Raw genomic sequence first — 27,944 nt, forward strand, 5'->3', positions numbered from 1 at the left:
CTCAAATATTGTTCACAAATCTGTCTAAATCTGTGTTAGTGAGCACTTCTCCTTTGCCGAGATAGTCCATCCACCTCACAGGTGTGGCATATCAAGATGCTGATTAGACAGCATGATTATTGCACAAGTGTGCCTTAGGCTGGCCACAATAAAAGGCCACTCTAAAATGTGCAGTTCCATCACACAGCACAATTCCACAGATGTCGCATGTTTTGAGGGAGCGTGCAATTGGCATCCAGCATCTTCACCTCCAAGATCGTCTGAGACCAGCCACCAGGACAGCTGCTGCAACAATCGGTTTGCATAACCAAAGAATTTCTGCACAAACTGTCAGAAACCGTCTCAGGGAAGCTCATTTGCATGCTCGTCATCCTCATTGAGGTCTCGACCTGACTGCAGTTCGTCGTCGTAACCGACTTGAGTGGGCAAATGCTCACATTCGATGACGTCTGGCACTTTGGAGAGCTGTTCTCTTCATGCATGAATCCCGGTTTTCACTGTACAGGACAGATGGGAAACTGGGTGTATGGCATTGTGTGGGTGAGCAGTTTGCTGATGTCAACATTGTGGATCGAGTGGCCCATGTTGGCGGTGGGGTTATGGTATGGGCAGGCGTGCGTTATGGACAACGAACACAGGTGCATTTTATTGATGTCATTTTGAATGCACAGAGATACCGGGGCAAGATCCTGAGGCCCATTGTTGTGCCATTCATCCACGACCATCACCTCATGTTGCAGCATGATAATGCCCAGCCCCATGTTGCAAGGATCTGTACACAATTCCTGGAAGCTGAAAACATCCCAGTTCTTGCATGGCCAGCATACTCACCGGACATGTCACCCATTGAGCATGTTTGGGATGCTCTGGATTGATGTATACGACAGCGTGTTCCAGGTCCTGCCAATATCCAGCAACTTCGCACAGCCATTGAAGTGGAGTGGACCAACATTCCACAGGCCACAATCAACAACCTGATCAACTCTATGCGAAGGAGATGTGTTGCACTGCGTTAGGCAATCTGGTCACACCAGATATTGAATGGGTTTTGGACCCCCCCGGGACCCCCCAAAACAGTGAAACTCCACATTTTAGAGTGGCCTTTTATTGTGGTCAGCCTAAGGCACACTTGTGCAATAATCATGCTGTCCAATCAGCATCTTGATATGCCACACCTGTGAAGATCACTACACAACCCCATGCGAACCTCCAAGGCACGTCCTGGCGCTCTAAATTCTCAGATGGCTAAGTTGAACGTTCCAATGGCTTTACAACAGCAATCCAAATTATGCAACAAGCTTGCAAATAGGAACGGGGAGAGAACCATGTATTCAGCGTGAACATACGTGTTGCATCACGCACTGGCCAGGGTTAGTGGATACGATGCACGTGGGTGCAATTAGAACGTTGCGAACAGATGGGCCTAAACAAGGACCTCGAAATGTTATCCATAAGTGATCATAATGCAAAAACTTTTTAAACGAGCGTTTCTTTGGACACATTCAGATACCCCCATTTCCCCAAATGTCTGAACGTTTTCATCCGTTTCATGCCAACTGAACACGGCCCCAGATATTTGGCCGATGTTTTCTGCATTAGTAACGCCTGACCGTAGGTTAGTAGTCAGACGGACGGGGGGCCACCGAAGCCTCTTCGTGGTGCGCGGCTGTGCCCAAACCTGCCGCTGGGAGCAGTGCTCTTATCCAGATCCAGAGAAAGTTTTCTAGCAGGTCTGGAGCTGATTACTGAGCCATAGCAGAGAAGAGAGGAGGGCTGTGCCGGAGGCTGTTGAAAGGAAACTTGAAGAGAGAGGGGGGTGGGGGGGAGAGAAAGGGTTGATAAAACTAACGTCCCTCTCTCTGCGATCAGAACGCAATTCTCTGCCAGGCTTTGAAGCTGAATAGAGAGAGGAGAGAAGCAGGCTTCATTCATTATAGCACCGTTACAGTCGTTCACCATTACAAAGCGTGGACCTAACAGACGCAAGGTTTTTTTTACCGCATCTGAGCCTACTTTAGACTTCTGCGGAAAGGTCAGGGTTCTTAAGTCATATTTCTATCTATCTATATATTGTGTGTGTATATGTATACATATTGTATATATATATATATATATTGTTTCGGGCATACGAGGCATCGCATCGTTGGTGGTGACAGAAAGTAAAGGATCTCTTAGGAAGCTGGTTTCCCATAGTTGGCTACTCAGTGACATTCAATTATTCTCGGGTTGGGAAACTTGACGGACTAAATAACGTGATTTAGTTTGTGTTTGGCGCGCTGGTGGGATTTTAACTGAAGACGGGATTCTTCCATGCAACAGTTTTTTGTATGAGATAGCCATGGCACAACAGACAAGAAACGGAGGGACATCATTGAACAACAACAACGGCATCGATAACACCAAGAGGAAACTGTTAATAGGACTTGACCTCTTCTGCTTGCTACTAGGTGAGTTTTTACTGGACCGCATTGAATGCTGTATTACACGTGAAGGGAAAAACATCACTTCAAACAGCACACGCTATGTGTGGCATATAACAAACGATAATTCATAACACATGCATGCACTTGTACAACAATTAACACAATGTGACCAAGATGTTTAAAACAGTGCTCATCGTATGGGTGCCGTTATCAGTGAAAACAGAACCACTGTCAGAATGTTATCACAGAGAAAGAGGCAGTTGGGAGTGGATACGCCGCCCAAAGAGAGAGCAGGGGTTACTTAGGACACAGCATGCATCCAATAAATCAACAGAGATAGCTGACTATATTAAATGTCAGATATAACAACCGGCAACAGGTCCACCTAACACACTTATCGTTAACATGATAAGAACGTAAAACTTCAGTCAGAGGGCGAGAAACCAGAACCACGGGACTCCGTTTACTGTGGCTGAGAGAGAACACTGGTTGTTGACGTGATCTGGTTTGGAAACACGTTAATTCGGTGTCATAAAAAACACGATTTGACGAAACAATACGGACTCTTATCAGAATCGACCTAACTCAATGTATTACGTTGCAATTAAATCAAATCGTTTATAAATGTAGTCAGTGTCTAAAAACCGCTGCCGGCCTCCATTGGAAATGTAATTATTTAAAATTTAAGGCGAGAAAAGTCCCAATGTGTGTGCCTGTTGTGTCTATGGCCAGAGTTTCAAAATGTTGTGGATGTCTGAAGTGTTGTAGCTTGACTATAGTTGTCTGCCAGCCCCTCTCCCTACCAGCCATTCTCCTTCTCACCTATTACTCCACTTGCCTTCTAACTAGAGAAATGTAATCGTGACACATTTGAATTGAAATGGAGACAGAACATGGAATGTGATGATGTGCCAGATACCCATGTAATGTTAGTTACAGGGCAGTGTTGAGGATGGGTCAAGCCAGGCAGTGCTGTGTGCTTGTGTGTTTGAGTGTTTGTGTGTTTGTTTCTGAAGTGATGATGGCCTGTTTCAACTGCAGACCCCCCTTGAGTGTTTCAGACGCCAGCTACTCTGTTTGTCTCTCGTTTCCCGCTTTTCTTTCTTTCTCAACCGCTTTCTCTGAGAGACGGATTAGGGAGTCAAGCCTAACTTTACAAATTCTCTCCCAGAACCCAACAGCAAATCCCCTTCAGCTGCCCCCCATCACTCTACAGCAGATCAGTCTCTTCTCTCTCTTTCTCCTTTTCTTTCTCACTGTCAGAGTGAATGTGTGGAGTAATTGCTTAAACATGTGTTGTGAGGCAGGGGAAATGCCTCTCCACTGTAAATCCTCTGTATTCTGGAGAGAGAGAGATATGCATGGGACATCAGCAGGGAAGCAGGTGAAAGCTAAGTACCATAACATCTGATAGAGCACAATGTCTTCATATAACCGTTGTGAACATCTCATCCAAATCTGATCTGATGTTGCTCATTGTCTTCCTGTTGGCACCACTGAATTCAGTCTAGGAAAAATTATGCCAGACACTATTATGGCTATATTTCTTTTGGATTGCTTATTTAAAAGAAAAACAGATACAGTCATAACCCTATCATCTGTGGCATATAAACTCAGACACAGATACACTGTTCCACATAAACTCAGTTGACAGTCTTTGAATCCATGTGGAGTACATTTCCTCACCAAACCAACTTCCTCCTTGTTACAGACACAAGCAGAGGCACATTGTGCTTGTTGTTGGAAACTAGCGCACGCACACACGCGGTTACAGACACACAAACACGCAACACTCTCTTTGTGATGCAAAACATGGACAGTCTGTCTGTTTTTGATTGGCTGGCCTGCTTTAGTGGCGTGGGGATGAGGGAGGGAGGGATGGAGAGGGGGGATCTAGTGAAAGAGGAGAGGAGATAGAGGGGGGCTATCTGGGCGGAGGAAAGGGGGGAGGTGGAATGGGAATTTGCGAAGGACTTGAAGAATGTTTTATTGTGAATGGGCTTTGTCCTCATCCGAGAGTGTGCATGTGTGTGAGATGGACCTCAGATGGCAATGCAGGAGAACCTCAGGGCTCAGACCACAGCCCCAACACTGAAAGACTGCTGAGGAACAAAATCTAGGCAGACAGACTGTTAAATCTCCTGTTCCTCTGTGATCAATCAGAGAGAATAAATAAAAGGTAGACTCTACACACAATCTGGTGCATGAACAGTGGAATGTAGAATTATTATCACATTTATTTACTTTGAGTTTACCTACAGCCCAAAAAATTGTGATGTGCGCTTTTTTGATACAAAAACCGCTTCTACGCTGCCAGGCAGTCTAGAAAGTGATTGAGACAGACAGGTTTACTGTAGAGATAACAGTTGAGCACAGCGCATGTATCCCATACTTGGAGATACAGTATACGGCATCTGTTTAACCTAAAGGAGCAGCTCGAAAGTTAGAAAACACAGACACAGTGTCGCAGGGCTGTTTGACAGTGAATGTGTTGACACGGCGGCTGTTTGTAAGAACCCTTTTTTTCTCTTGGTGCAGAGACAATGTGCTTTTTAGGAAACATCATTTTTAAAAACAGACCTTTTACCTCAGACCTCTTTACAGCCTCACAATGGGATTGTAACTGCTTTGTGTGTGTGTGTGTCTCTGGTGTTTGTGTGTGTCTATGTTTGTGTATGTCTCTGGTTTTGTGTGTGTGTGTGCATGTTTGGACTAGCGCTTGGAAGCTGTTCAAGGTTGGCGTCTTTCTCAGAATTTAAATTCCATTTTCCCCTCCTCTTTTCTCTTGGACTTCTAATCCCATTGGCTGCTTCTCAGAAAGCAACAACCAGCGAAAGTAAATGCTGAGAAAATATCTCTAGCGACCAATCTGTTTAATCTGAGCAGAGAAACCTCTCCCATTCATTTTGCAATGCGGACGGATGAGATCAGCCCTGTTACGATATGACCATTAACAGAACATGAGATTTAAGGCTGCGTGTGTTTTTATGCGCAGCGAGACCTGACGTCAGTCTCCAGGGGAGGCGAGTGAGAGAGTAGCCCGGGGGAAGCAACCTATAGCATCAACCTTCCTGTAGCATTACCTCCAGTTAAGACCTATATATATATGTATATGTTACATTACAGCCATTTCACCCCATTCAGTCACGTGTGTCAGGTTAAACCTGCAGTCCGCCACCAGGCGTTTACCTCCTCTAACACCTTTCTCACACTGACTGACCGACCAAGTAGAAATATGTTCTTGAATTTTTTACATTCCTCCTCAGGACCACGTTCCCTTGATGTGACATCTGGCGTATGGTGTGTGTGGGTGTGTGTTTAGGGGTACTCAGGAAAGGGTGGGAAACGGAAAGGTAGTGTCAGTCGGACATAGGTGTGGCTCACGTCGCTGTGAAACGTGATACCGTCCGCTTTCCAGTCCCCCCCAAATCCCTCTCCCCCCGTTCTACCTCCCTGTAACCCCATTTCCAGCCGGCCAGCCCCCTCCCTCCCTCCCTTCCGCCTCCCCCATTCTCCCTCCTCTTCCCTCTCTAGTGGAAAGAGTGGCACCTTGTAGACTGGAGGGAGGAATGTGTAGGTTCTGTGGTAGTAATGGGCTGTACAGTTTGTATATGTGTGTGTTGTTTACAGGCAGGCTGGAGGGGTTAGTGTTAAGAAGGCGCCTGCTGGATGGTTGGCTAATCTAACCATAGATGGCTCATATGGCGACAGTAAACACATGAACACTGATCACCACCAAACACCGATTTAGGGTTAATTGTTGTGTGCAGTGCTCTTCGTCTTGTATCGACCAAACCCAGTTGTGTTTACAGTGAAGTGGATAGAATCTCAAGTACACACACAATGGCCTAACTCGGCCCAAAAACTACAGACAGACAGTTGTGGCAGTCATTGGCAGGGTTACAACCTACTGGCAAGTTTTGCCGGCTGTATTTCAGAAGAGAAATGCTTGCATTCATTAGACAGGCTGATGTGTAATTTAATGTATAATCTATGTAATCTAGTGTAATTTGGTGATTACATGTTATCTCTGCCCCTGCTCATTTCTCATCGTTTCTCATCCATGGCTGCGTTCTGCTGCAGAGGCTGTTGTAGTGAAGTGGCTGCAGTGTTTTGCCTGACACACACACACACACACAGTGTGTACTCTTGGCTGCGTTCATTTACATTACTTTGCATTGGTTCACTACACTTCTTAAGCAGAATAATAGATGTGAAAACAGTGTTTATGGTGGATGGGTAGGTTTCTATTCTGCTACTGTGATATAGTGGTATTTTAGTTGTTTTGCCTTATGAATTATAATCATTCATAGTTGTATTATAATATTGTATTATAATTACATGGCAACCGCAACATCGAGGTTTAATTCTAGTATTGTGTAGTTGCTAGAGGTTCGGTCTATGGGCGTGCTGTGGTGATTGGACGTCTGGACTGTGTTGTGTTGTAGGAGGTTAGTTAGGGCCTGAGGCTTTTTCTATGGTTTTACTTGTCACATTACATAACCAGACTCAGATCCTAGCATGTCAACTACACCGACCTACATATAAGGCACAAGGACTTCCCAGGATGTGTGTGTGTGTGTGTGTGTGAGAAAGTATTCTAAGACAAACTCTAATCCAAGGTTCACACACACAACCACACTGAACAGCTGTTACAAACTTCAGCTAACTAGTGACGAGGCCTGTGAACATGCTTTTCACTAAATCATGTTTAGGTAAATTAAAGCAAGTGTTCATTTCAGTTGATTTTGACATTCTTTTTTGGTAAAAATTCATGTATTTTTGACTAGCATTGGAGAAAGTTTGCACTGATGAATGAAATATAATTCAATTTAAATGTTCCTGGTCCGTTTATTGTAAAATAATTGAAGTAGCCCTTTAACAAGCTGTTGTGCCCAGGCCCGTATGTACTTTAAACAGCCACCTGGTCTCTGGCTACTGGATACATTGACTATATCTCTCTCTCCCTCTCACACACACACGACACAGTCACAGCTGGTGTGTGAGGCCACTGGTGATACAGCTAGATGAGAATCCTACACTCCTGGGGTTTCTGAGGCCTCGGGGCGGTCATTAGAGATGTTGAATGTGTGTGTGTGTGTGTGTGTGTTTGGAGTTAGCAGCTGTGTGCTTGCAGATGCGGTCCCTTGCATGCTGTATGCAGCAGCCCGGGTGATAGAGTTGGTGTGAATGATGACGAGGCCTCACATGAACTGTCCTCTTCTCTCCCATCTCCCTGTGTTATGTGTGTGTAACTGTGCGTGCGCGTGTCATTGTCTTTCCTCCACAAACTGTTTTCAGCTCTTTGATTATAATTTCAGGATGGTTGGAAGTGTGTTTAAGGTGCGGGTTAAAGTTTGGGTACGAAATATGTGTTTCTAAACATCTGACCGCTCCTTTCTTGATCTTCCTTTCTGTCTCTCTGTCTCTGTCTCTCTCTCTCCCCTGTGCCTCCCTTTCTCTCTGTCTCTCTCTCCCCTGTGCCTCCCTTTCTCTCTGTTTCTCTCTCTTCTCTCTCTGTTAGTGGGGCAATGTTTTCTTTTTAAGAACAATTGTTCTTTTGAATGCGTCTGGTCTCTTTTGGTCACTAATGAAGTCACACTACTCCGGCTTCCAGTTCAAGCTGCCCAAACCCTACATCCTTACCTGGGCTCTTCGTTCAGCCACCTCTGAGCTCTTGCCTGTCCGGACCCCTTCACGGCAGTTCCTGATCCACATGGTCAAAACTGTTCTCTGCCCTGGCACCGCAATGGTGGAACCACCTTCCCCTGGAGGCTAGGATAGAGACACTATCTGCCTATCTTCCAAAAACATCAGAAAACTCACCTTTTCATGGAGCACTTAATATAGCTGAGTTAGTTATCGGCAAAGGTCAGTGCTTGAAACTAACTCTGTCTCTTGTTAAGTTTATGTTTTACATTTATTATTTGTATGGTCTTCTTTCAAGCACTGACCTTTGCCGATAACTAACTCATTGACAAGACTGCACTTACCACTAAACTGTGTGGTTGTCTGAAGCCTTAGGGCGGCTCGGCTTAAGACCGTCTGCTAAATGACTAAAATGTGAATGGAAATGGGCATGTAGAGAGAGATAGATGGAGGTATAGAGTTCCTCTGTTCTTTTATCTCTCTGCTTGTGTTTTCAGTGTAGCGCTGATCAGTTGACTGAATTATCAGAAAATGAACTGAACCTTATTATAACATTTATGTGCATTGCTGTCTTTGTTTATTCATAACCCACTTAATGACTGCAACTACTATGGATGCTGTAGCCAGTTTTCAATTGTCCAATTAACATACACCCATATTAAGAAATGTACACCCTTATCTTAATAAACGCTGTCCATGATGTGTGGTCAGTTTAGCTGGTGTCATACGTTTTATCATCTCAACTGTACCTCAGGTCTTTCGTTGGTCATTCAGTAACTCCATTGTAGGGTCCGTGAGTCAGGCATTACAGAGTGTGGTCTGTGTATAAAACTGTTTAGTTGCGGTCTTATCTGCTCTGAAGCTTTTATATGGTTGTTAAGTCTTATCTCCATCTCTCTATCCTGTTTACATACAGAGAGCTGTAGAGGAAAGGCTCACAGCTTGACCGGAGAACAATACCGAGAAGGTTCACACCCAGGCCCTGGTTTAACACCCATTGTCTTGATCAAGAAACGCACACACTCGGACCCACGCACATTCAATCCCACACACATGTGGGTTTCAATGCAGTCTCCTGCCCAGAGCCACCCTATCTGGGCTAACTCTCAACTTTGTCCTCGGTGACAGCTGGGGCACCGATGCTCTGAGCGTCTCACGCAGCGGCCAGGGGCTAAGTATGGGTGGAGCTAGGAGAGATATGGAAGGACAGAGGAGGGGTGGAGATTCATCATTCTGTTTGCAAGAAAATCCAGCTCCGCTCTCCAGTTCTGCTCTTTGTCCTACAGGGTAATAATACCATCAAGGGAACAATAGAGGAACGCCCAGCCGGCCTGGCAGACGGCTATGTAACCAGCCTATATTACTATAACCAGCCTATATTACTATAACCAGCCTATATTACTATATAACCAGCCTAAATTACTATAACCAGCCTATATTACTATATAACCAGCATATATTACTATATAACCAGCCTATATTACTATATAACCAGCCTAAATTACTATAACCAGCCTATATTACTATATTGCCAGCCTATATTACTATATAACCAGCCTATATTACTATATTGCCAGCCTATATTACTATATTGCCAGCCAATATTACTATATAACCAGCCTATATTACCAGCCTATATTACTATATAACCAGCCTATATTATCAGCCTATATTACTATATAACCAGCCTATATTACTATAACCAGCTTATATTACCAGCCTACATTACTATATAACTAGCCTATATTACTATATAATCAGCCTATGTTACTATATAACCAGCCTATGTTACTATATTGCCAGCCTATATTACTATAAAACCAGCCTATATTGATGTAAAACTATCCTATATTACTATATAACCAGCCTATATTAACATATTACTAGCCTATATTACCAGACTATATTACTATATAACCAGCCAATATTACTATATTACCAGCCTATTTTACTATATAACCAGCCAATATTACTATATTACCAGCCTATTTTACTATATAACCAGCCTATACATGTTGCACTCCGAATGTGGTCAGGCACAATAGCAGGTGGAAGATCAAAACAACTTTTAGCCCTGAAGCATACCCTCAAAAATGCCATGCCCCCCATTCTGTAGAGAACAGTATCATTATTTTCCCCCTGAGAAAGGATTGGGGGAGAAGTTTGAGTTCCTTCAGATCTAAAAACACTAAAGGGTTAGAGGTCAAGGGTAGGGGTTAAGGCTTGAAGGTCAGGGGTTAGAGGAGCTGGAGAATGGACCCAAAAGGTTGTCCTTTTCAGTTGCCTGTCTGTAAAGAACCCCTGCCTAGAGGCTGTCCTTTTAGATGCCTGTGTGTAAAAGGCTAGTCATTTATTGGTGTGAATAAAATCTCCCAGAGTAAGCACATGTTTGAGCCGCGCCCCCCTACCCTGCCGAGCTCTGGTCCATGCCTAGTTGACTGCCCTTTCACTGCAGGAGAAAGGGGGCCATTCACTCTGTACACCGTTCCGCTGACACAGCAGCTTGTCTTGGTGTGTGTGTCTGTGTGTGTGTGTGTGTGTGACATCAGCAGCATGCACAGACAAAGCTCTCTAAACAGAGATACAGAGATCAGCTCTGGAGTAGAATTTACACAGAGAGGCGAAATTGTTGCTTGCTAGTTAAAGGTGTTTATGTCTCTTGGTACGCTCAAAAAAGTGACCGTTTTTGGATGATCTTTTTGGGTTTCTTCAAATATGAACTGTTGGGGAACCCTTATAAGACCTTTCTATATAACCTTTTTGGGTTGATTTTGGAATGAGTAATTTTAGGAACGATTAAAAGGACTTAAAGTAGCATTTTCTTTTTTGACTGTCAGACAGTATTTCAGTTCTAACACTGGTCTTGTATAAGGGTTCACCCCTTAACCCCTGACCCTTAAACCCTAACCTCGCAATCACCCCGCAAAGTAGAATAGCACAATCCGATAGAGAACCTCGCGGTCCGCACATACCTTCATGTCAACGGAGCTGTGTGTGTCTGTGTGTGTCTGTGTGTGTGTCTGTGCATGAAATACAGAAATGCCACCCCAGTTTTAAATGGATACACTGCAGTCATTTACCACACACACACAGGGGGACATGTTCTACCCAAAATTCAACTGGCAATTGTCTGTAACAGTTTGCATATGTGACCAAGTTAGACAATGAAGTTTTGGTTGGCGACAACCAAGTTGTTAAACAATATGTTACAGAACATTACTGTGTTGTATATCTCCATGGAAACCCATCAAGCGTTCACGGACATGTCTGGTGTAAAGCTTCAACGGTATTCCAGGGGAGATCTGTGAGTGACGTGAAAGTAAACTTTTCTATGTGTAGATTAAGGATGAGACAATTTGTAATAGATAGACATCAACCCTGCATGAGGGTGATTAGGGTTAGGTATTATGGTAGGGATATGTATTGTGGTTAGGGTTAGGTATTATGCTAGAGTTATGTTTTATGGTAGGGTTAGGTATTGCGGTTAGGATTAGTTATTATGGTAGGGTTATATATTGTGGTTAGGGTTAGGTATTGTGGTTAGGGTTAGGTATAATAGTAGGGTTAGGTATTATGTTAGAGCTAGGTATTATGGTTAGGTATTATGGTTAGGGTTTGGATATTATGCATAGCTTAAAGTTATCCAATCAAAAAGTTGACTTTGTTAACCGTTAATCTGTTCACCAAAATGTTAACTTCAATTACCGTTAATCAGTTAAATCATAAAAAATGTAACGGAAGTTAGCGATAAACATTAGCGTACATTTTTATTATAAAAACTGTTTTTTTCTCTAAAAAACACCTAAGAACATGTAACAAAGCACAAAAATGTAATGTTTTTTCAGAGAATTTTTTAACTGTATGTGCTAGAACATTGCGGTTTTTCCATTGGATTCCTGACTTCCTGAGAAAGTTAAATGACATCACATTTGTCTTTTTCTGTCAAGGTGAGGCAACGTAAAGTGAAGTGACTCACCTCAGCATAACAATGAACAGCCAATCCATTTCACAGATACTAGAGAGACATTCTCTGTTGGCCAATAACAGATGTTGTTTACAACACGAATAGTTGTTTGCGAGTAATACAAGGGTTCCTGAGTGTTTTTTTCGCTCTTGCCCTTCAAACTGAAGCCTTGAGACTTGCACGCAATCTTAATGCTGAGAAATAAATGTTTGACTTTTAAAATAAAATGTAGATATGGAGCAAAGCAAGCATTGGATTTGGTCTCGTTCCCCACTCCAGACTGAAGCAAAAATCTAGAGGGTTTTAAAATTATATTTATTATGTTTTTGGGTTAGTGGACTTGAGTTAACGGAAGTTAAATGTAATGGAAGTTAATTAGTCCAATAATTTTTGCAGTTAACTTAAACGTGACATAATTTACTTTGTTAATTAATGATTAACGGTTTAGTTCCAAGCTCTGGTACTATGGTAGGGCTAGGTATTATGGTTCAGGCACAACCTTTATTTAACTAAAAAAATCGCAAAATCGCAGGACTTTCAGGAGCATTTTGAATCCAGAATCCACAGACCAAACTAGGATGTGGGGTTTTATAAGTCAACACATTGAAGTGAGAAACGCCTTAGTTGTTATTCTTATTTTGTTATTGTGGAATTTACTTTTGACGGGCTCGTGAAAGACATGAAAGAGACCACTATACGAAAAGGCTGTATTTCTTACATTATCTAAAACTATAAATATAATACTAGATTCAAACCAATGTCTTAAGTAGTGGAAACCGTCATTACTTCAATGATAAAAAATAAAATAAGCCATTTATATGGTGACCTGCCACAGGTGTGACATGGTCGTTAGACTTGGCGTGTTTCTGCACATGACCTGTGCTAGCTAGTTGCCATGACATCACCTGCAATTGTTAGGGGTTTCTATTGGAGAAGTAGGTTTCTAGGCCTCTTCATTAAAATGTGCCTTGGTTAATGGATAGGGTTTGGAAAGACATAAAACATGTCTTTACACGGCTTTGCAACGTTTGTCTGCATTTTAAAGTTAACAGCAGTCACCGCTGCCTGTAGGGGCTGGTTCTCCAGGAAAATGTAACCCTTTTACCAGTGTGGACAAGTGTCTACTGGAAGTCATTCTGCTGGGATCACCCTGTTGAAACCCCCACTAATTATCATCTGTCTCCCCCTTAGCTGCTGTCAGAGGTCCAGCCACACACTGACCCACACTCACCCACACTCTCTCTCACATACACTGTTATTGACGGGTCAGATCTGAACAATGCAGCAGGGCTAACGGACATGGCACCCAGCCACCCATTCTTCACACAATTCCTCTCCCGCCACACACACACACACACACAGAGACACATAGACACAGCTTATCGGAGCCAACCAGCAACCAGGCCCCCCACTCCCCTCAGATAGCTGGTTAATGCACCAGACACAGGGACAGGAGTAGTGTGTCTGTGAATCGTAACGCTGGGAGTTTTAACCCCATGCTGTTTTTCAGCAGTGCTCCATTACATATTGAGCAACTTCAGGATCATTCTGTGTCCGGAACCCAAATGAAGGATCAGAGCTCCAGAAAGGGGTCAGGTAGCAAACTCTCTCACCTCTGTCTATAAACCTCCTCTGACCCACCCCCAACTCCCCAGTCTGTACACCTCTCCGACCCGCCCCCCAACTCCCCATTCGGTACACCTCTCCGACCCGCCCCCCAACTCCCCAGTCGGTACACCTCCTCTGACTCACCCCCCAACTCCCAAGTCTGTGCTCCTCCTCCGACCCACCCCCAAGTCCCCTGTCTATACACCTCCTCCGACCCACCCCCAAGTCCCCTGTCTATACACCTCCTCCGACCCACCCCCAAGTCCCCTGTCTATACACCTCTCTGACCCATCCCCCAACTCCCCAGTCTGTACACCTCCTCTGACTCACCCCCCAACTCCCAAGTCTGTGCACCTCCTCCGACCCACCCCCAAGTCCCCTGTCTATACACCTCCTCCGACCCACCCCCAAGTCCCCTGTCTATACACCTCTCTGACCCACCCCCCAACTCCCCAGTCTGTACACCTCCTCTGACTCACCCCCCAACTCCCAAGTCTGTGCACCTCCTCCGACCCACCCCCAAGTCCCCTGTCTATACACCTCCTCCGACCCACCCCCAAGTCCCCTGTCTATACACCTGTCCGACCCACCCCCCAACTCCCCTGTCTATACACCTCCTCCGACCCACCCCCCAACTCCCCTGTCTATACACCTCCTCCGACCCACCCCCCAACTCCCAAGTCTGTGCACCTCCTCCGACCCACCCCCAAGTCCCCTGTCTATACACCTCCTCCGACCCACCCCCAAGTCCCCTGTCTATACACCTGTCCGACCCACCCCCCAACTCCCCTGTCTATACACCTCCTCCGACCCACCCCCCAACTCCCCTGTCTATACACCTCCTCCGACCCAGCCCCCAACTCCCCTGTCTGTATACCTCTCCGACCCACCCCCAACTCCCCAGTCTGTATACCTCTCCGACCCACCCCCCAACTCCCAAGTCTGCGCACCTCCTCCGACCCACCCTCTCACACGGCTGAGCTGAGTTAGGGATTCCCCAACAGCGAGCAGATTTTGCTTCATGCAGGGAAAGAAGAAAAGGAGTATAGTTTTAATAGACTTCCAGGGTAAATAGTGCCTCCATCATTTGCCTCTCATTGTCCACGTTCAGGGCTGAATCCTCCCGATCACAGTGCCTCCTCCTCTCCTCCACTTGTCCCATCATTCACTTGTTGCGCACCCCCCCCCCCCCCCCCCCCCCCACGATTAGGGTGTAGTTGTAATTCTATATACTTGGACCTAAGGCAGTTCAGAGAGGAGGAATCTGTATTCTAGCTCGCCATGCCAAAATTATCCCCGGAAGCCAATCAAACAGGCGCCGGCATGGTAATCTCTCCACATGCTCATGCTCAAATAAGCACACATACACACACACTCTAAAATACACAAACACAAAGACACACACGTGTGGTTGGCAGTGGCCAGATTGTAGTTAGTAGATAACAAGTTTCATATTGGAAACAATAGTGTAAACACTATTTATAATTTCCCTTTCTCTTACTCTCCCAGCTCTATCTGTCTCTCCTTCTCTCCAATGTGTTGCTGTGGTTTTTTTCAGTCTAGAGGAGAGAAATGCATAACAGAATCGGATAGGACTAATTTCCCCATAGCACAGAGCACTCTGCTCTTAAAACCACCCACATCCTACCACTACCGCTCTGTCTCTCTATTTCATTTACAACCAGCAGGCCTGGCCACCTATTTCTCTTCACCTTCTCACTCTCCTTCAATATCTCTCCTGAGGTCTCTGTATGGTACTTCATTTAATTCATATATCCAGCAGGCCCATTCACCTCTTTCTTTTCACCTCCTTTGCTCCCCTTCTCTCTGTCCCTCTCTCTCCCTCTCCCTATTGGGGTGCAATGTGGAGAAAATGCCTACATACCAGGCTACTCTCATAGCGATAGCACGGTGGGCAGGATAATAAGAGACTGGCATCTAACTTGGCCGAGAGAGAGACCGACAGAGAGAGAAAGAGAGACCGACAGAGAGAGAAAGAGAGACAGACAGTGAGAGAAAGAGAGAGAGAGACCGTCAGAGAGAAAGAGAGAGACCAACAGAGAGAGAAAGAGAGACCGACAGAGAGAGAAAGAGAGAGAGAGACCATCAGAGAGAAAGAGAGAGACCGACAGCGAGAGAAAGAGAGACCGACAGAGAGAGAAAGAGAGAGACCGTCAGAGAGAAAGAGAGAGACCAACAGAGAAAGAGAGAGACCGACAGAGAGACCTGCTTTAAACCCATGACCTGCTTTCACGTTTCCTCATTAGCATGTGAATCCCCCCCAAACTAGGAGAAGGAGAGTATGAATGGACGGACAGACAGGCTTAAGAGGTTCAGGTCCTTAAGTGGGCCTTGCCGGTTAGTATGCAGAAGCCTAACAGGATATGTGTGTTGAAAGTGAAGCGTGAAGAGAAGTCTGTATGTGTTAGAGAGATCTGTGTTTACGGTCTCTATGCCCCTGTCTCTCTGTCCTGCTTGTGGTTGGCTTGTGTTCGTGCAGGTGTCTGCCTGCACGATATTGAGAGGGATAGAAAGACATTAACCTAAATGGAGATAGTCAAGAGTTGACAGGAAGTGGACGAAGCGAAGAGGAGGATGAGAGATATTAGAGTGGTTTGCCATTGATCTGTCATGGGATATAGCAGATGTCATCTCAATAATACCAATAATCTCAGGAACATAACACCCCCCAACCCCCCCCCCCCCCCCCCCCCCACACACAAACACACACCGACACACGACACACCCTCATTAGAAGAGTTGAACGCTTGAAATCATAGCCTTGTGGTTCTCGCTTTCTGCACATTTTCATAACCCTTTAGCACTGACATGTAAACCACCAGCTGCATTTAACAGTCTGCTGTTAAATCTCTGATTGTTTACAATCAGAGATTTGGAATTGTTGTTCCTCCCACTGTGTGTGTGGTGGCGTGTGTAGCTGGGTTTCTAACATCGTAATGAGTTAGGCTTTCTGGAGCCAGAACACACAGACTGGAACAAAAACACAAACGCACACACACGGAACCGGACCTATTCTAAACGGACTACGTGTACTACAGATATAGTGTCACTCCTTCATTTAATGGGATTAGTTCAATCCAAACGCAAATAGGTATAGAGCCCGATCAAGCGAATTATCAGGAGGTTGTTTGCGAAGGTTAATGAATGTCCTGATAGCAGCTAATCTCTACCAGGTTTTACATAGCTAGCTAGAGTAGGCTTTTCTCCACAGGTCAAAGGTGAGTTGACTGTGTGCTCAGGTGTGTGTGATTGGTAACTGTGTGTTGACCTGTTGTGTGTGTGTGTGTGTGTATGCAGTAATGCTGCCAAGCCTGGCTCTCCACCGCTCCTCGGTACGCCCGTACCAGCGAGGGTTCTACTGCAGCGATGTCAGTCTGCGCTACTCCTACAAGAACTCCACGGTCCCCTCCTCTGTCCTCACCGCCGTGGGGCTCACTCTGCCCAGTGTGGCCGTAAGTCTGCCCCACCACGGAGCACTCTGCCTGGGGACGGCCGGGAGGAGAGGGGGGATGGGTGAGGGGGGGCTGCCCCTGGAGGTCAACTGGTCCAGCGGGACCGTGCTAGTTGAAGTGTTTAAACGGCAGGGTCAAGGTTGGAGTTCATCGGGGGACGGGGCCAGTTTGAGCTCCACCGACTGTCCCCCCTCCTCAGACCGGTCCTCTCTCCTCCTTCGCTATCCCATCGTCCCCTGGTGCAGCCCGGCCCCACCCTCGACCTACCGTTGCTGTCCGTGTCACTGACCCAGTGTCCTTATGTCTCTCTTACCCCCTCTCTCTCCTTCTCCCTGTCTCTCCTTCTCTCTCTCTGTGTAGCTGGCCTACCCTTCCTGATTATAGAAACTAGCACCATTCAGCCGTACAGGAGAGGTTTTTACTGTTCTGATGGGTCCATCCTCTACCCATTTAAAAACGGAGATACAATCAGCGACCCTGTCCTGTGCGCCGCTGGTATTCTTATTGCCATCCTCTCTGTAAGTCCACTTCTCCTACTCTCAGTTCACACTCCGTGCTCATCCCTTTCTCTGTGTGTGTGGTTTCTGCGTCTGTGAAATCATTGTCCACCGCCACACAGGCGAGCGAGGGAATGTTTGTGTGTGTGTGTGTGTGTGTGTATATGTGAATCACACAATCCTGGTTTGAGCTGTTGATGTGATACATTACATTCCCATGCCCCCTGTTGCTTTTCCTTTGGGCTCGGGACCCCCCAAGATCCCTCTCCCACCACACTCACAGATGCACACACAACACAGACACACTGTAGTGCAAATCCCTTCCACCATATCAGGCCTTAGACTGTGCTCTGTTCCACTAACTACCAGCTCAGCGCTTCAGCTTATTTAAACCAGGAGTGTGTGTGAGTGTGTGTACTCATATTGTGGCTTAGCTGGCGTGTTTCACACAGCTGTATGTCATTAGTGGTGTCTCCTGTGATTCTGACACCAGCCCCACTCTGACACACACACACACACACACACACAAGACTCAACCAACCAAATGCACAAGGCCTTTCCTAGTGTGGCCTCTTGGCTGTGTGTAGCCCAGGGAATTCTCTCCTTCACCCACTGCCGACATTCCTGACAGACTGTCTGACCTGTTGGGTGAGATACTGGTGTGGAGAGAGATGGAGAGAAGGACAGAGATGAGGGAGAGAAGGAGAGAAGGATAGAGATGAGGGAGAGATGGAGATGGGGCAGAGGGTGATAGGGAGAGAGAGAGAGTTAGTGGCTGATGGAGGAGGGATGAGGCAAAGGGTGAGATGGAAAGAGATATGGAGAGAGCGAGAGAGAGACAGTGGGTGAGGGAGGAGAGATGGTGTGAGAGAAAGATGGATGTGTATCAGTAAGTGCATAGAGAAGATGCAGTGCAGGGGTCCAGCAGTCTTAGAGGAGGCCAAGTCAATATTATTTGAGTGGACATAGAGAGACAGGGAGAAGGAGGACTTTACATAGAGGGCTGTGCGTTGGCATTCACCGTTCATGGTCGGCGGGGAAGGGCTCTGTATGAGACAGTGTGTACCCACTGAGCTAAAGCCAGAGGGCAGCTTTTTTACCTCCGCCTGTTAGAGGTGTGGTCCATCCACCCTCCATCCTTCCTTCAGCTTCTCCCTCACACTGTACCTCCACCATTGACGCCCTCATGCTAGTGGTGCCTAAGGGAACGGCAGGCCATGCTCACCCAATCTCTTCATCGTACCTTCATCTTCCGTCTCTGTCTTTCCATGCTCTGTCCCTCTTTCATCCTCCCAGATCCAGATCTGTTTTCATTTAACCAGACATTGTCGCTGTGTGTTTGAGCTAACGGCATAATAGCTGACAGTATCACTCATCAGAACCTCATCGGGAGTGTGTTTGTAATGTCCAATGCCTTTCACCTCCTTCCATATCCTCCTCCCCTCTTCACTCCTCTCCTCTCCATAGATCGTAATAGGAGAATGCTACAGGATTAATCACCTAAGAGAAGGTTCCAAGTCTTTCATTGGGAATCCTTATGTGTCCTCTCTTTACAAACAGGTGAGTTCCGAAAGGTGTGGGAAACTGTAAAGATATTTCAAGCTTGCTGAATTGATCCTCTGTACCAACGGCTGTATGGTGTCCTCTAGGTGGGAGTGTTTATATTTGGCTGTGCCGTCAGCCAGTCTTTTACTGACATCGCCAAGGTGTCCGTAGGCAGGATGAGACCTCATTTTCTGGACGTGTGTAAACCTGACTGGTCCACCATCAACTGTTCTGAAGGGTACATCACCTCGTACACCTGTACTGGTCCTGAGAGCAAAGTACAGGAGGCCAGGTCAGTACACACACACACACACACTCACATATAAACACACAGTATTTGAAGGAGCTGTGAAAGCCATTAACAGGTCAGTGAGGATACAGGAAAAAGACACACTCTGGGACATCTGCTGTTGGACCAACACACCATCAGTGAAATTAAGGAAAACTCTCTATGCAACATACACACACACTTCTAGCACAACACTGGTTGGCTTGCTCACACTCAAACACACACACACACAGGCTAATGTTTTCTTGTCTGTTTTCTTTTCTACAGGAAATCCTTCTTCTCGGGACATGCTTCATTCTCCATGTTTACCATGCTGTACCTGGCGGTAAGTAAAGCACTCTCTCCTGTCAAACTCACGTCTCTTTGTCACAACATTTCACTCCATTTGTAAAATGCACACATTCTCTTACTCTCTGTCACACACACTTTCCCTGTCACACACACACAGTCTCTCACTCTCTGTCACACACACTTTCCCTGTCACACACACAGTCTCTCACTCTCTGTCACACACACTTTCCCTGTCACACACACACAGTCTCTCACTCTCTGTCACACACACTTTCCCTGTCACACACACACAGTCTCTCACTCTCTGTCACACACACTTTCCCTGTCACACACACTGTCTCTCACTCTCTGTCATACACACTTTCCCTGTCACACACACAGTATCTCACTCTGCTAGACACACTCTTTCTCTTTCTGTTATCCACACACACTTGTTCTCTCAGACACACTGTAGTACACAGAAACAATGAGGAGGTCCAGATGATAGAGTGCATCATGGGAAGTAGATTTAATGAGCTGCAGAATTCATCAGCCTATGAAAAAGACCTTTGTTCTCCCTCTATCTATCTACCCTCCCACCCTCCAACCCTCCATGCCCCCCCACCCTCCAACCCCCCCACCCTCCAACCCTCCATGTCCCCCCACCCTCCCACCCTCCATGCCCCCCCACCCTCCCACCCTCCATGCCCTCCCACCCTCCAACCCTCCATGCCCCCCCACCCTCCAACCCCCCCACCCTCCCACCCTCCAACCCTCCATGTCCCCCCACCCTCCCACCCTCCATGCCCTCCCACCCTCCAACCCTCCAACCCCCCCACCCTCCCACCCTCCATGCCCTCCCACCCTCCAACCCTCCATGTCCCCCACCCTCCAACCCTCCATGCCCCCCACCCTCCAACCCTCCAATCCTCCAACCCCCCCACCCTCCAACCCTCCATGCCCCCCCACCCTCCAGCCCTCCCTCCAACCCTCCATGCCCCCCCACCCTGCAACCCTCCCCCACCCTCCAACCCTCCTTGCCCTCCCACCCTCCAACCCTCCCACCCAGCCACCCTCCAACCCTCCTACCCTCCATGCCCCCCCACCCTCCAGCCCTCCCTCCCACCCTCCAACCCTCCCACCCTCCAACTCTCCCACACTCCCTTAAAGTTGCTCAACCATGTTCTCTTCCTCCTCATATTCCCCTTCTCTCTTCTTTGTTCTCCCTCTCTCTACCTCTTGTGGCTTGATCCGCCTCCATCCATCCTCTCTTCTTCTTCCCATCACTCCATTCCTCCTGGAATTCTAGTAAGACCACAGACTTTCCCACAGTGGACTCTCCAGGTTGTTTTGGGCCAGCATAGCAATAGGCAGGTCATGGCTGGCCAAGGTTGTACCATCGTACTTCCCGGATTATTTTGTTGTATTTGGTAGTGAGTTTGGGGTATTTCCAAGCCTCTGTCTGACAGCCACTATGTTAGAATGGAGTGAGGGGGTGTAGAGGAGGAATGGAAGGAGGGAGGGGGTGTAGAGGAGGGATGGAAGGAGAGGGGGGGGGTGTAAAAGGGGGAAGGGAAGGAGAGAGAGGGTGGAAAGAGGGGAGCCTCCAGACCACACGCTTGACATTGAAACCAATAACAAGTCCTCTGGGGAGAAGAACTGAGTGTTTAAGTGACAGGAGAGCGAGGAGAGTGTCCATAGGAAACAGAACAACAGGTCCGTTTAGACAGTTCTGACACACTTCAGCACACACAACAGCCCACCCTCTGGGACCCTGGTTTAGAAAATTAGTGGTAAACAGCACAATTACAAGCATTCTGTGGTGGTGTGGAATGATGGCTGGGAATGTTAGTCATTTAGCTGTTATCTAGAGCAATTTAGTGGTGAATGCGATCATGTTGATCATCCTTTGTCTTTTCCAGGTGGTAATAAAATGTAATGACTAATTTATTAGGTATAAATTCGTCATTGGTATTGACTTAATTCTGTCTGTGGGCATTATTTGGGGCTTGTCTCTGTGTTTGAAGAGAGTGTGGGATTTGCCACCCCAAATCCCACACTCTCAATCTCTGTTGTTTTCTCACAGTATTTATTTTGTTTCTGTTTGTTTTCTGTTCCATGTCACTTTTGTACAGTGTCTGCAGAATTCTGCATGCAAGATCTCTTTTGGATGTTTCTTAGTTTTTTTTAAACCTTTCCTAAAATGGCAATTTCTATTAGTTTGTCAATTTGGTATTGTGTTTTGGTTGTGAAAAAAGCCCTTGAGAAAATGTGTGGGTTCTATGTCTTATGTTCCTATTGTGACAATGTGTTTTTAAAAATGTAATTACCTTTGTCTTTTTAGTTACATTTACATTTTAGGCATTTTGTTTGACAGAACTCATGTAGGGTATTTAAATAATAGTTTTTTGATTATAGGGACTTCACTTGGTGGTTGGGCTTAACGCTCTTTGCTCAGGGTGAAAACCAGATCATTTTCATCGGGGGCTCAGAGATTTGATCTGGCAACCTTTCAGTTGTTGATCAGATACTCTAACCGCTAGGCTACCTGCCTCCCAGTGTGGTGTAGACCCTCTTCTGTGGGAGACATCTGAACCATCATCTGCATGCAGCAGGAATTCTATATTATACATATTGTGGGACCTGGTGCTGTGTCCAGTAGTTTTGCTAATTCATTTATATATGTAAATAGAGTGGGGCTCAGGCTACAACCCTGTGTCTATGTTGTTTTTGTATCTGTCTGAGTGGCTTAGTCAGAGTAAAAGTGTCTCTCTGAGTACAAATATCGAATAAACCACCAACTTGTGGTTTCACGTCCTCTCCGTGAGTCATGGAGCTTAGACTTTTTCTCATGGTGTTTTTTTTCTTCTAAGGACACACACGCAATAGGGATCTGACAGGATGAGTGCTTATAAAAGACATTCCTCAGTCTGGGGTCAAGAAGCCTGTTTGACACTCCCAGCCTATTACCAACACATTGTCTTCCTTTTCTTTGGACGCCACCTTTCCCCCAATTCCACACTTGGACCTGTGGTAGCCACAATTGTAAACATCCAAGAGAGGACAGAGAGAGAGAGACATGGATGGAAGGACAGAGAGAGAGAGAGACATGGATGGAAGGACAGACTGAGAGAGAGATGGATGGGAGGGTACCTTCTTAGTCTTCCTCGAAGACAACAATAATAATGGGCTTGTCTTCCTGGAAGAGCCACTCAGACACTTCCACGCCTTCCTCTGGGATTCCAGTGCCTTAAGGGGGTGCGGTGGGCGCTAGGCTGGCCTATTGTTAGGTCTGCTGATTAGGCATAGGTAAAGACTGGACGGGTGAAGGAGACCATGGCCAAGGTGGTCCCACCCTGTCTCTGGGTATAGGAAGCAGGAAGGCACTCTGTGTCTTGCTATATGAAGCAGGAAGTACAGGTCTGAGTCTTATGAGAGAAGAAGAAATACAGGAAGTTTAAGGGTCCTGACCTAAAGTCACTTTGGGGTGTGTCTATTTTTTCTTGGATTAGAACAAGAATGACCTTGGCCGTTTATTTTGCATTCCTGTCTTGGTTCTGCATTGGTGTAAAATTGATCACGTTTAGACAGAGTGAGTCGGTAGTTTAGGGGTTTTCTAATGAAGGGAAAAGTGTTCACGTTGAATGGTACTTGGTACTTGTTGTTTTATTTGTCAGTGGTCATGGTGTTTATACAGCTGAAAGTGTGATTTATCTATCGGAACCACATACACACAAACACGCACACACACATTCACACACTCTCTCTCTCTCTCTCTCTCACACACAAACGCACACACACACAGCTGTTTGTTCAGTCCAACATGGAGTAAGAAGGTGACCAAACAGGATAGGATGGGGGAGAAGAGAAGAGGGAAACATGAAGAAGCATGAGGAACCCAGGCATCCCCTGTCACCACAGGCATCCACCTAGTGATATACCATAATGCTGTGTCATGATAGCTGATCACTTACATTTCCATCTCTCTCTCCCCAACAGTTCTATCTCCAGTCCAGGTTCACGTGGAGAGGTGCCAGGTTGCTCCGCCCCCTCCTCCAGTTCACGCTGCTGATGATGGCGTTCTACACCGGCCTGTCCCGCGTCTCCGACCATAAGCACCATCCTACAGACGTCCTGGCTGGCTTTGTACAGGGAGCACTGGTGGCCTACTGCATAGTGAGTACACACATGGGCAAACAGACGAACAGACAGAAACAGACAAACAGACACAAACAGACTGATTATTAACTACTAAGGTTATCAGACAGCTCAGGTCACAGGGAGAGAGAGAGTGATAAGGAGAAGCGTTAAATAACCACAAGACATTCTGCCACTGTCTCTCAACTCCCTCTGTTTCAACTCCCTTTTTCTTCTTTGAATCCTTGCTCTCAACCCACACTCTCTTTCTCCCTCCCTCTCTCAATTTAAGTTTTACATTTTTAAGGGGTTGGCCAAAGCAATGTGAAAATAAAAAGCCATAATAAATAACAAAGATTAAGACAGAAATCTTCTTCCTCCATCTTTCTCTCTCTCTCTTTAACTTTCTCCTTCTGTGATATAAAGCAGGCACTGAAGAGAATCTGATTCCCTTTAACAAATAGCACATTTCCTGGAGCCAGCTCCCCAGGAGTGTGTATGTGTGTGTGTAAATCCCAATACTGCAGCCTAGTTGTGACACATCGTCTTGGTTGATGCCAAAAGATTTTGGTAACCGTCATAGCTGTACTAAGCCGTTTGGTGCCAAAGAAAGTTAACATTTGGGTGAATATAAAAGAGAAAGAAGGAAATAAAGAGGGAGAGAGAGGGGGAATTTGTCTTTGAAACTGAAATGAGCTTGTTAATTATTTTGGGTTTTTTATATTTGGCAACTCTGGTTTTATCAGTTCAGCATGACATAAATACACACCCACCCACACACACACACACACAGACACACACACACACGTACCTAATTCAGGAGCTAACCACTACCATGGAATGAGTTAGATTCATAAAGTGAACAAGGCGCCTGGGCTCAGCTTCATGTCTCTGACACTGCCATATACACTGCTCTGACTACCTTTAAACACCCACACATGTCCAGGATTGGGCAGGGGTATTGACCGCCCCAACTTTCTTTAAAGCAGTCAACCTGAACGTAGAGCAGATTCTGATTTCTTATCAAAACTCTAGCATGAACACACTGGGTTCGGCATTCCTGCTGTAGGAGAGGTTCTGATTCAATTCAAACTCACTTAGCTGTTCTGGTTGCCTTGGGAACACTGTCAGTCATCAGTCATCTGAGGCAACATTTACATTAAACAGAGAATCATCAAACATCATCAACTGAAGTTTTTTCAGATGATGAGTTTAAACTTTGAATGAGAGGGGATAGGAGGAGAGGAGAGGAGGGCAGGCCCGGGGAGAAGGGGAGGTGAAAGAAGAGGTGGTGGTGTTCCACTCTGCATGTGTATATTCCTTGGAGAACTCTGCTATTCCTCCTGCAGTGTATGAGACAGCCAATAACCCAGCACACACACTCAATCCTGCTAATGTCGGCTGTGGGCTTAGCTCGTTTTACGACACACTGTAGTCAAAGTAGAAACCCTGAAACATATGGTATCACTTTGGAAGTTCTGTAAAGATAGGGACTGAGGGGGAAAGGGGAGATGACACTTAAAACATATACAACCCTCGCAATAAGGTACAGTGGAGAAAGGAAGGTACCGATATCACCCACCTTTAACCCAATGGCAATTAACAAAATCTGATCTTCTGTTTAAACAGACAGACATTCAGTCCTGTTTATAAACAGGCATTTATTGTTAATTCTTATATATTTATTTATAGTATTTGGGTATCCGAAACACTTCTCATTGATGTTATCTCACTGTGTGCAGTTCTGTGGGCGAGTTAAAAACACACACATCTGTGGGTTGCGTCAGGCGCCATTATTACCCTCAGGGAGAGTTTTACATTTTTTAAAAACCCTCACTTCCTTCCTGACGTATGACACTGTCATTTCCTGTGTGACTCAGCGTCTTAATGAGTCACATCGTGTGACGGGTAATAACTGTACTTCGGTGTTGGAAAAGGCCAGCTGCTAAGGAACTGCAATATTAAGACTGGGGTTATTGAAGTAGTAGGAGGATGACTTGAGCCAGGATCTGACGAAACACTCCTTCTCAGCAGCGAAGTCTGATCCAATGTCTATCACAATACACACACTAGACGTCTCCCTTCCTCCTGGACTAAATGTTCCTTTGGCATGTTTCCAGTAGGACCACATTAAGGAGCGCACACTCCCGCTCTTCACTATTGTCTGATGCTGAGTTGGCATTTCTCACACAATGGACTGGGAGGTGGTTTGTGCGTGTCTGTGCGCGCAGGAAGCCTCTGCGCTGTGATAAGCCTTCGATCAACCAAGGGTTAGAGGTCAGAGGTGGTCTGCAGAGGGACAAGACCTGCAGTGATTGGATGAGTTGGTTCTGGTGAGGTCAAGGGTTTGGAATGCGTTCCTGTATAAGGAAGGGGTTTGAAATGAGGTCCACTGCTTTAACTGGAGTGGCCAGCGATATTCATCACTCCGCTCAAAGCACTCTTACATCAACCACTAACCTACACACACACAGGACCTGTTGATCTACTGAAGTGTCCTTGTGTGTTATCAAGCCGACAGGGTCCATTAAGGACCTCTTTATGATGATGTCATAGTGGAGACAATGGTCATTAAGGATCATGAGGGCGCAGCCTGTCTGGAATCAACCACTCAACGTGATGTCTCCATCAGCTGAGTCTGTTTGGATTGATTGGAGAAGGAGGAAAGCGGGGGAGAATGACAGAGTCCAAGGAGGGTCCAATGAGTGGGAAAATGACAGAGGAAAAAAGACTTCAGGGCTTAAGTCCTAATATCACGTTGCTATGGGCTCTAATACCCCGTTGCTAAGAGTCTTATCCATAGGCCAACTTCCTGCCCAGCCTTGCCCGGTTTCCTGTTTGGCTGATGATGTCATCAGGACCTCCGTATCTCTGCCTCTCACAGGAGAAGCGGGCTGCTGGGAGAAATGGAGAAAGCGGTGACCTCCGGAAGAGACTGGCTTTCTGTTTGTCTTCCTCCATCTGCCTCTCACGCCAGGGCGTATTGACCTCACTACCTGAGGGAGGGGCAGGAGGGAGGAAGTGGGTGGGGAGAGGGGGAGGAAATGGGTGAGGTTCCTTGATTGGCTGTGTGCTACTTCTCATGATGTTGGTGATAATGATTATTTTAGTCATCAATTACACACAAGCTACAACTGCAATTTGCCTTCTGTGTTTACCCAAACCTCTCCATATTAGAGAGGTGCAGGAGGCCACCTAGTAGGGTGCGGGAATCAATTGTTGTTAAATGCCTTGCTCAATGGCAGAATTACATATATTTATTTTGGTTCCAAAGCTACTAACCTATAGGCTTCCTGCCATGGTTGAGAATGATGATGACGACAACGATGGTGCACTTTAACATCTCTCTCTCCCTCTCTCTAGGTGTTTTATGTGTCTGACCTGTTCAAGCCACGTGTGAAGCCTGCTTCGCCCCCTCCCTCTCCCATCAAGAAGGAGCTCCTCCCCCCCGCTGACATCATCGAGCGGAACAACCACCACAATATGGTGTGAGACAGGCCCTGCCACTTCTTAAGACCGAGAAGCCTACCACAGTGCTACTCGTAAATCCCCCATCAGACAGTAGAATGTAGTGACCAGAGAAACTGTGGCCATGTCTCAAATCACACTCTGTTTCATAGTGCACTACTTATCCCACTTGCGGTCCAAAGTAGTGCACTGCTATTGAAGATCTGCCCTACAGAGACCACTCCCGCCTTTCAGACTCTTTACTGCTATTGGAGATCTGCCCTACAGAGACCACTCTCGCCATTCAGACTCTTCACTGCTATTGGAGATCTGCCCTACACAGACCACTCCCACAATTCAGACTCTTTACTGCTATTGGAGATCTGCCTTACAGAGACCACTCCCACCATTCATACTCTTTACTGCTATTGTTATAACTACTATACTGATGTGAGCCCAAGTTAGAGCAAAAAAAGTTGGATTTGAAATTGAAAAAAGACGAAGTTAAAGACAGACGGACTGACAGCAGTGCAGAGCCTCTGAAACCGAACACTTAGTAGCCACACTATAGGGCAAAAAAGAGCCAATGAAAAAAGAGATATGAATGTGTCAGTGAATGAATGAATAGATGAAGGACGGAAA

The 27,944-nt window shown here is 46.1% G+C and overlaps 1 protein-coding gene across 2 annotated transcripts; it reads left to right on the forward strand.

The window, feature by feature from the left end:
- Positions 1–1,760: 1,760 nt before the first annotated feature.
- On the forward strand, positions 1,761–27,944 carry plpp3 (phospholipid phosphatase 3). Of its 2 annotated transcripts, none has more exons than XM_010872108.4 (7): positions 1,761–2,447; positions 16,963–17,117; positions 19,082–19,174; positions 19,264–19,451; positions 19,716–19,773; positions 23,718–23,894; positions 27,219–27,347. In XM_010872108.4, exons 1-7 carry the CDS (start codon positions 2,339–2,341, stop codon positions 27,345–27,347), a joined length of 909 nt encoding a protein of 302 aa, XP_010870410.1. In that variant the 5' UTR covers positions 1,761–2,338. The 2 variants fall into 2 exon arrangements, with proteins under 2 accessions (XP_010870410.1, XP_010870409.1); XM_010872107.4 differs by lacking the exon at positions 16,963–17,117 and adding an exon at positions 17,478–17,635 and having other exon boundaries at positions 1,770–2,447; positions 27,219–27,944.

The sequence above is a fragment of the Esox lucius genome, chromosome 8, assembly GCF_011004845.1.
Source record: "Esox lucius isolate fEsoLuc1 chromosome 8, fEsoLuc1.pri, whole genome shotgun sequence".
NCBI lineage: Eukaryota > Metazoa > Chordata > Actinopteri > Esociformes > Esocidae > Esox > Esox lucius.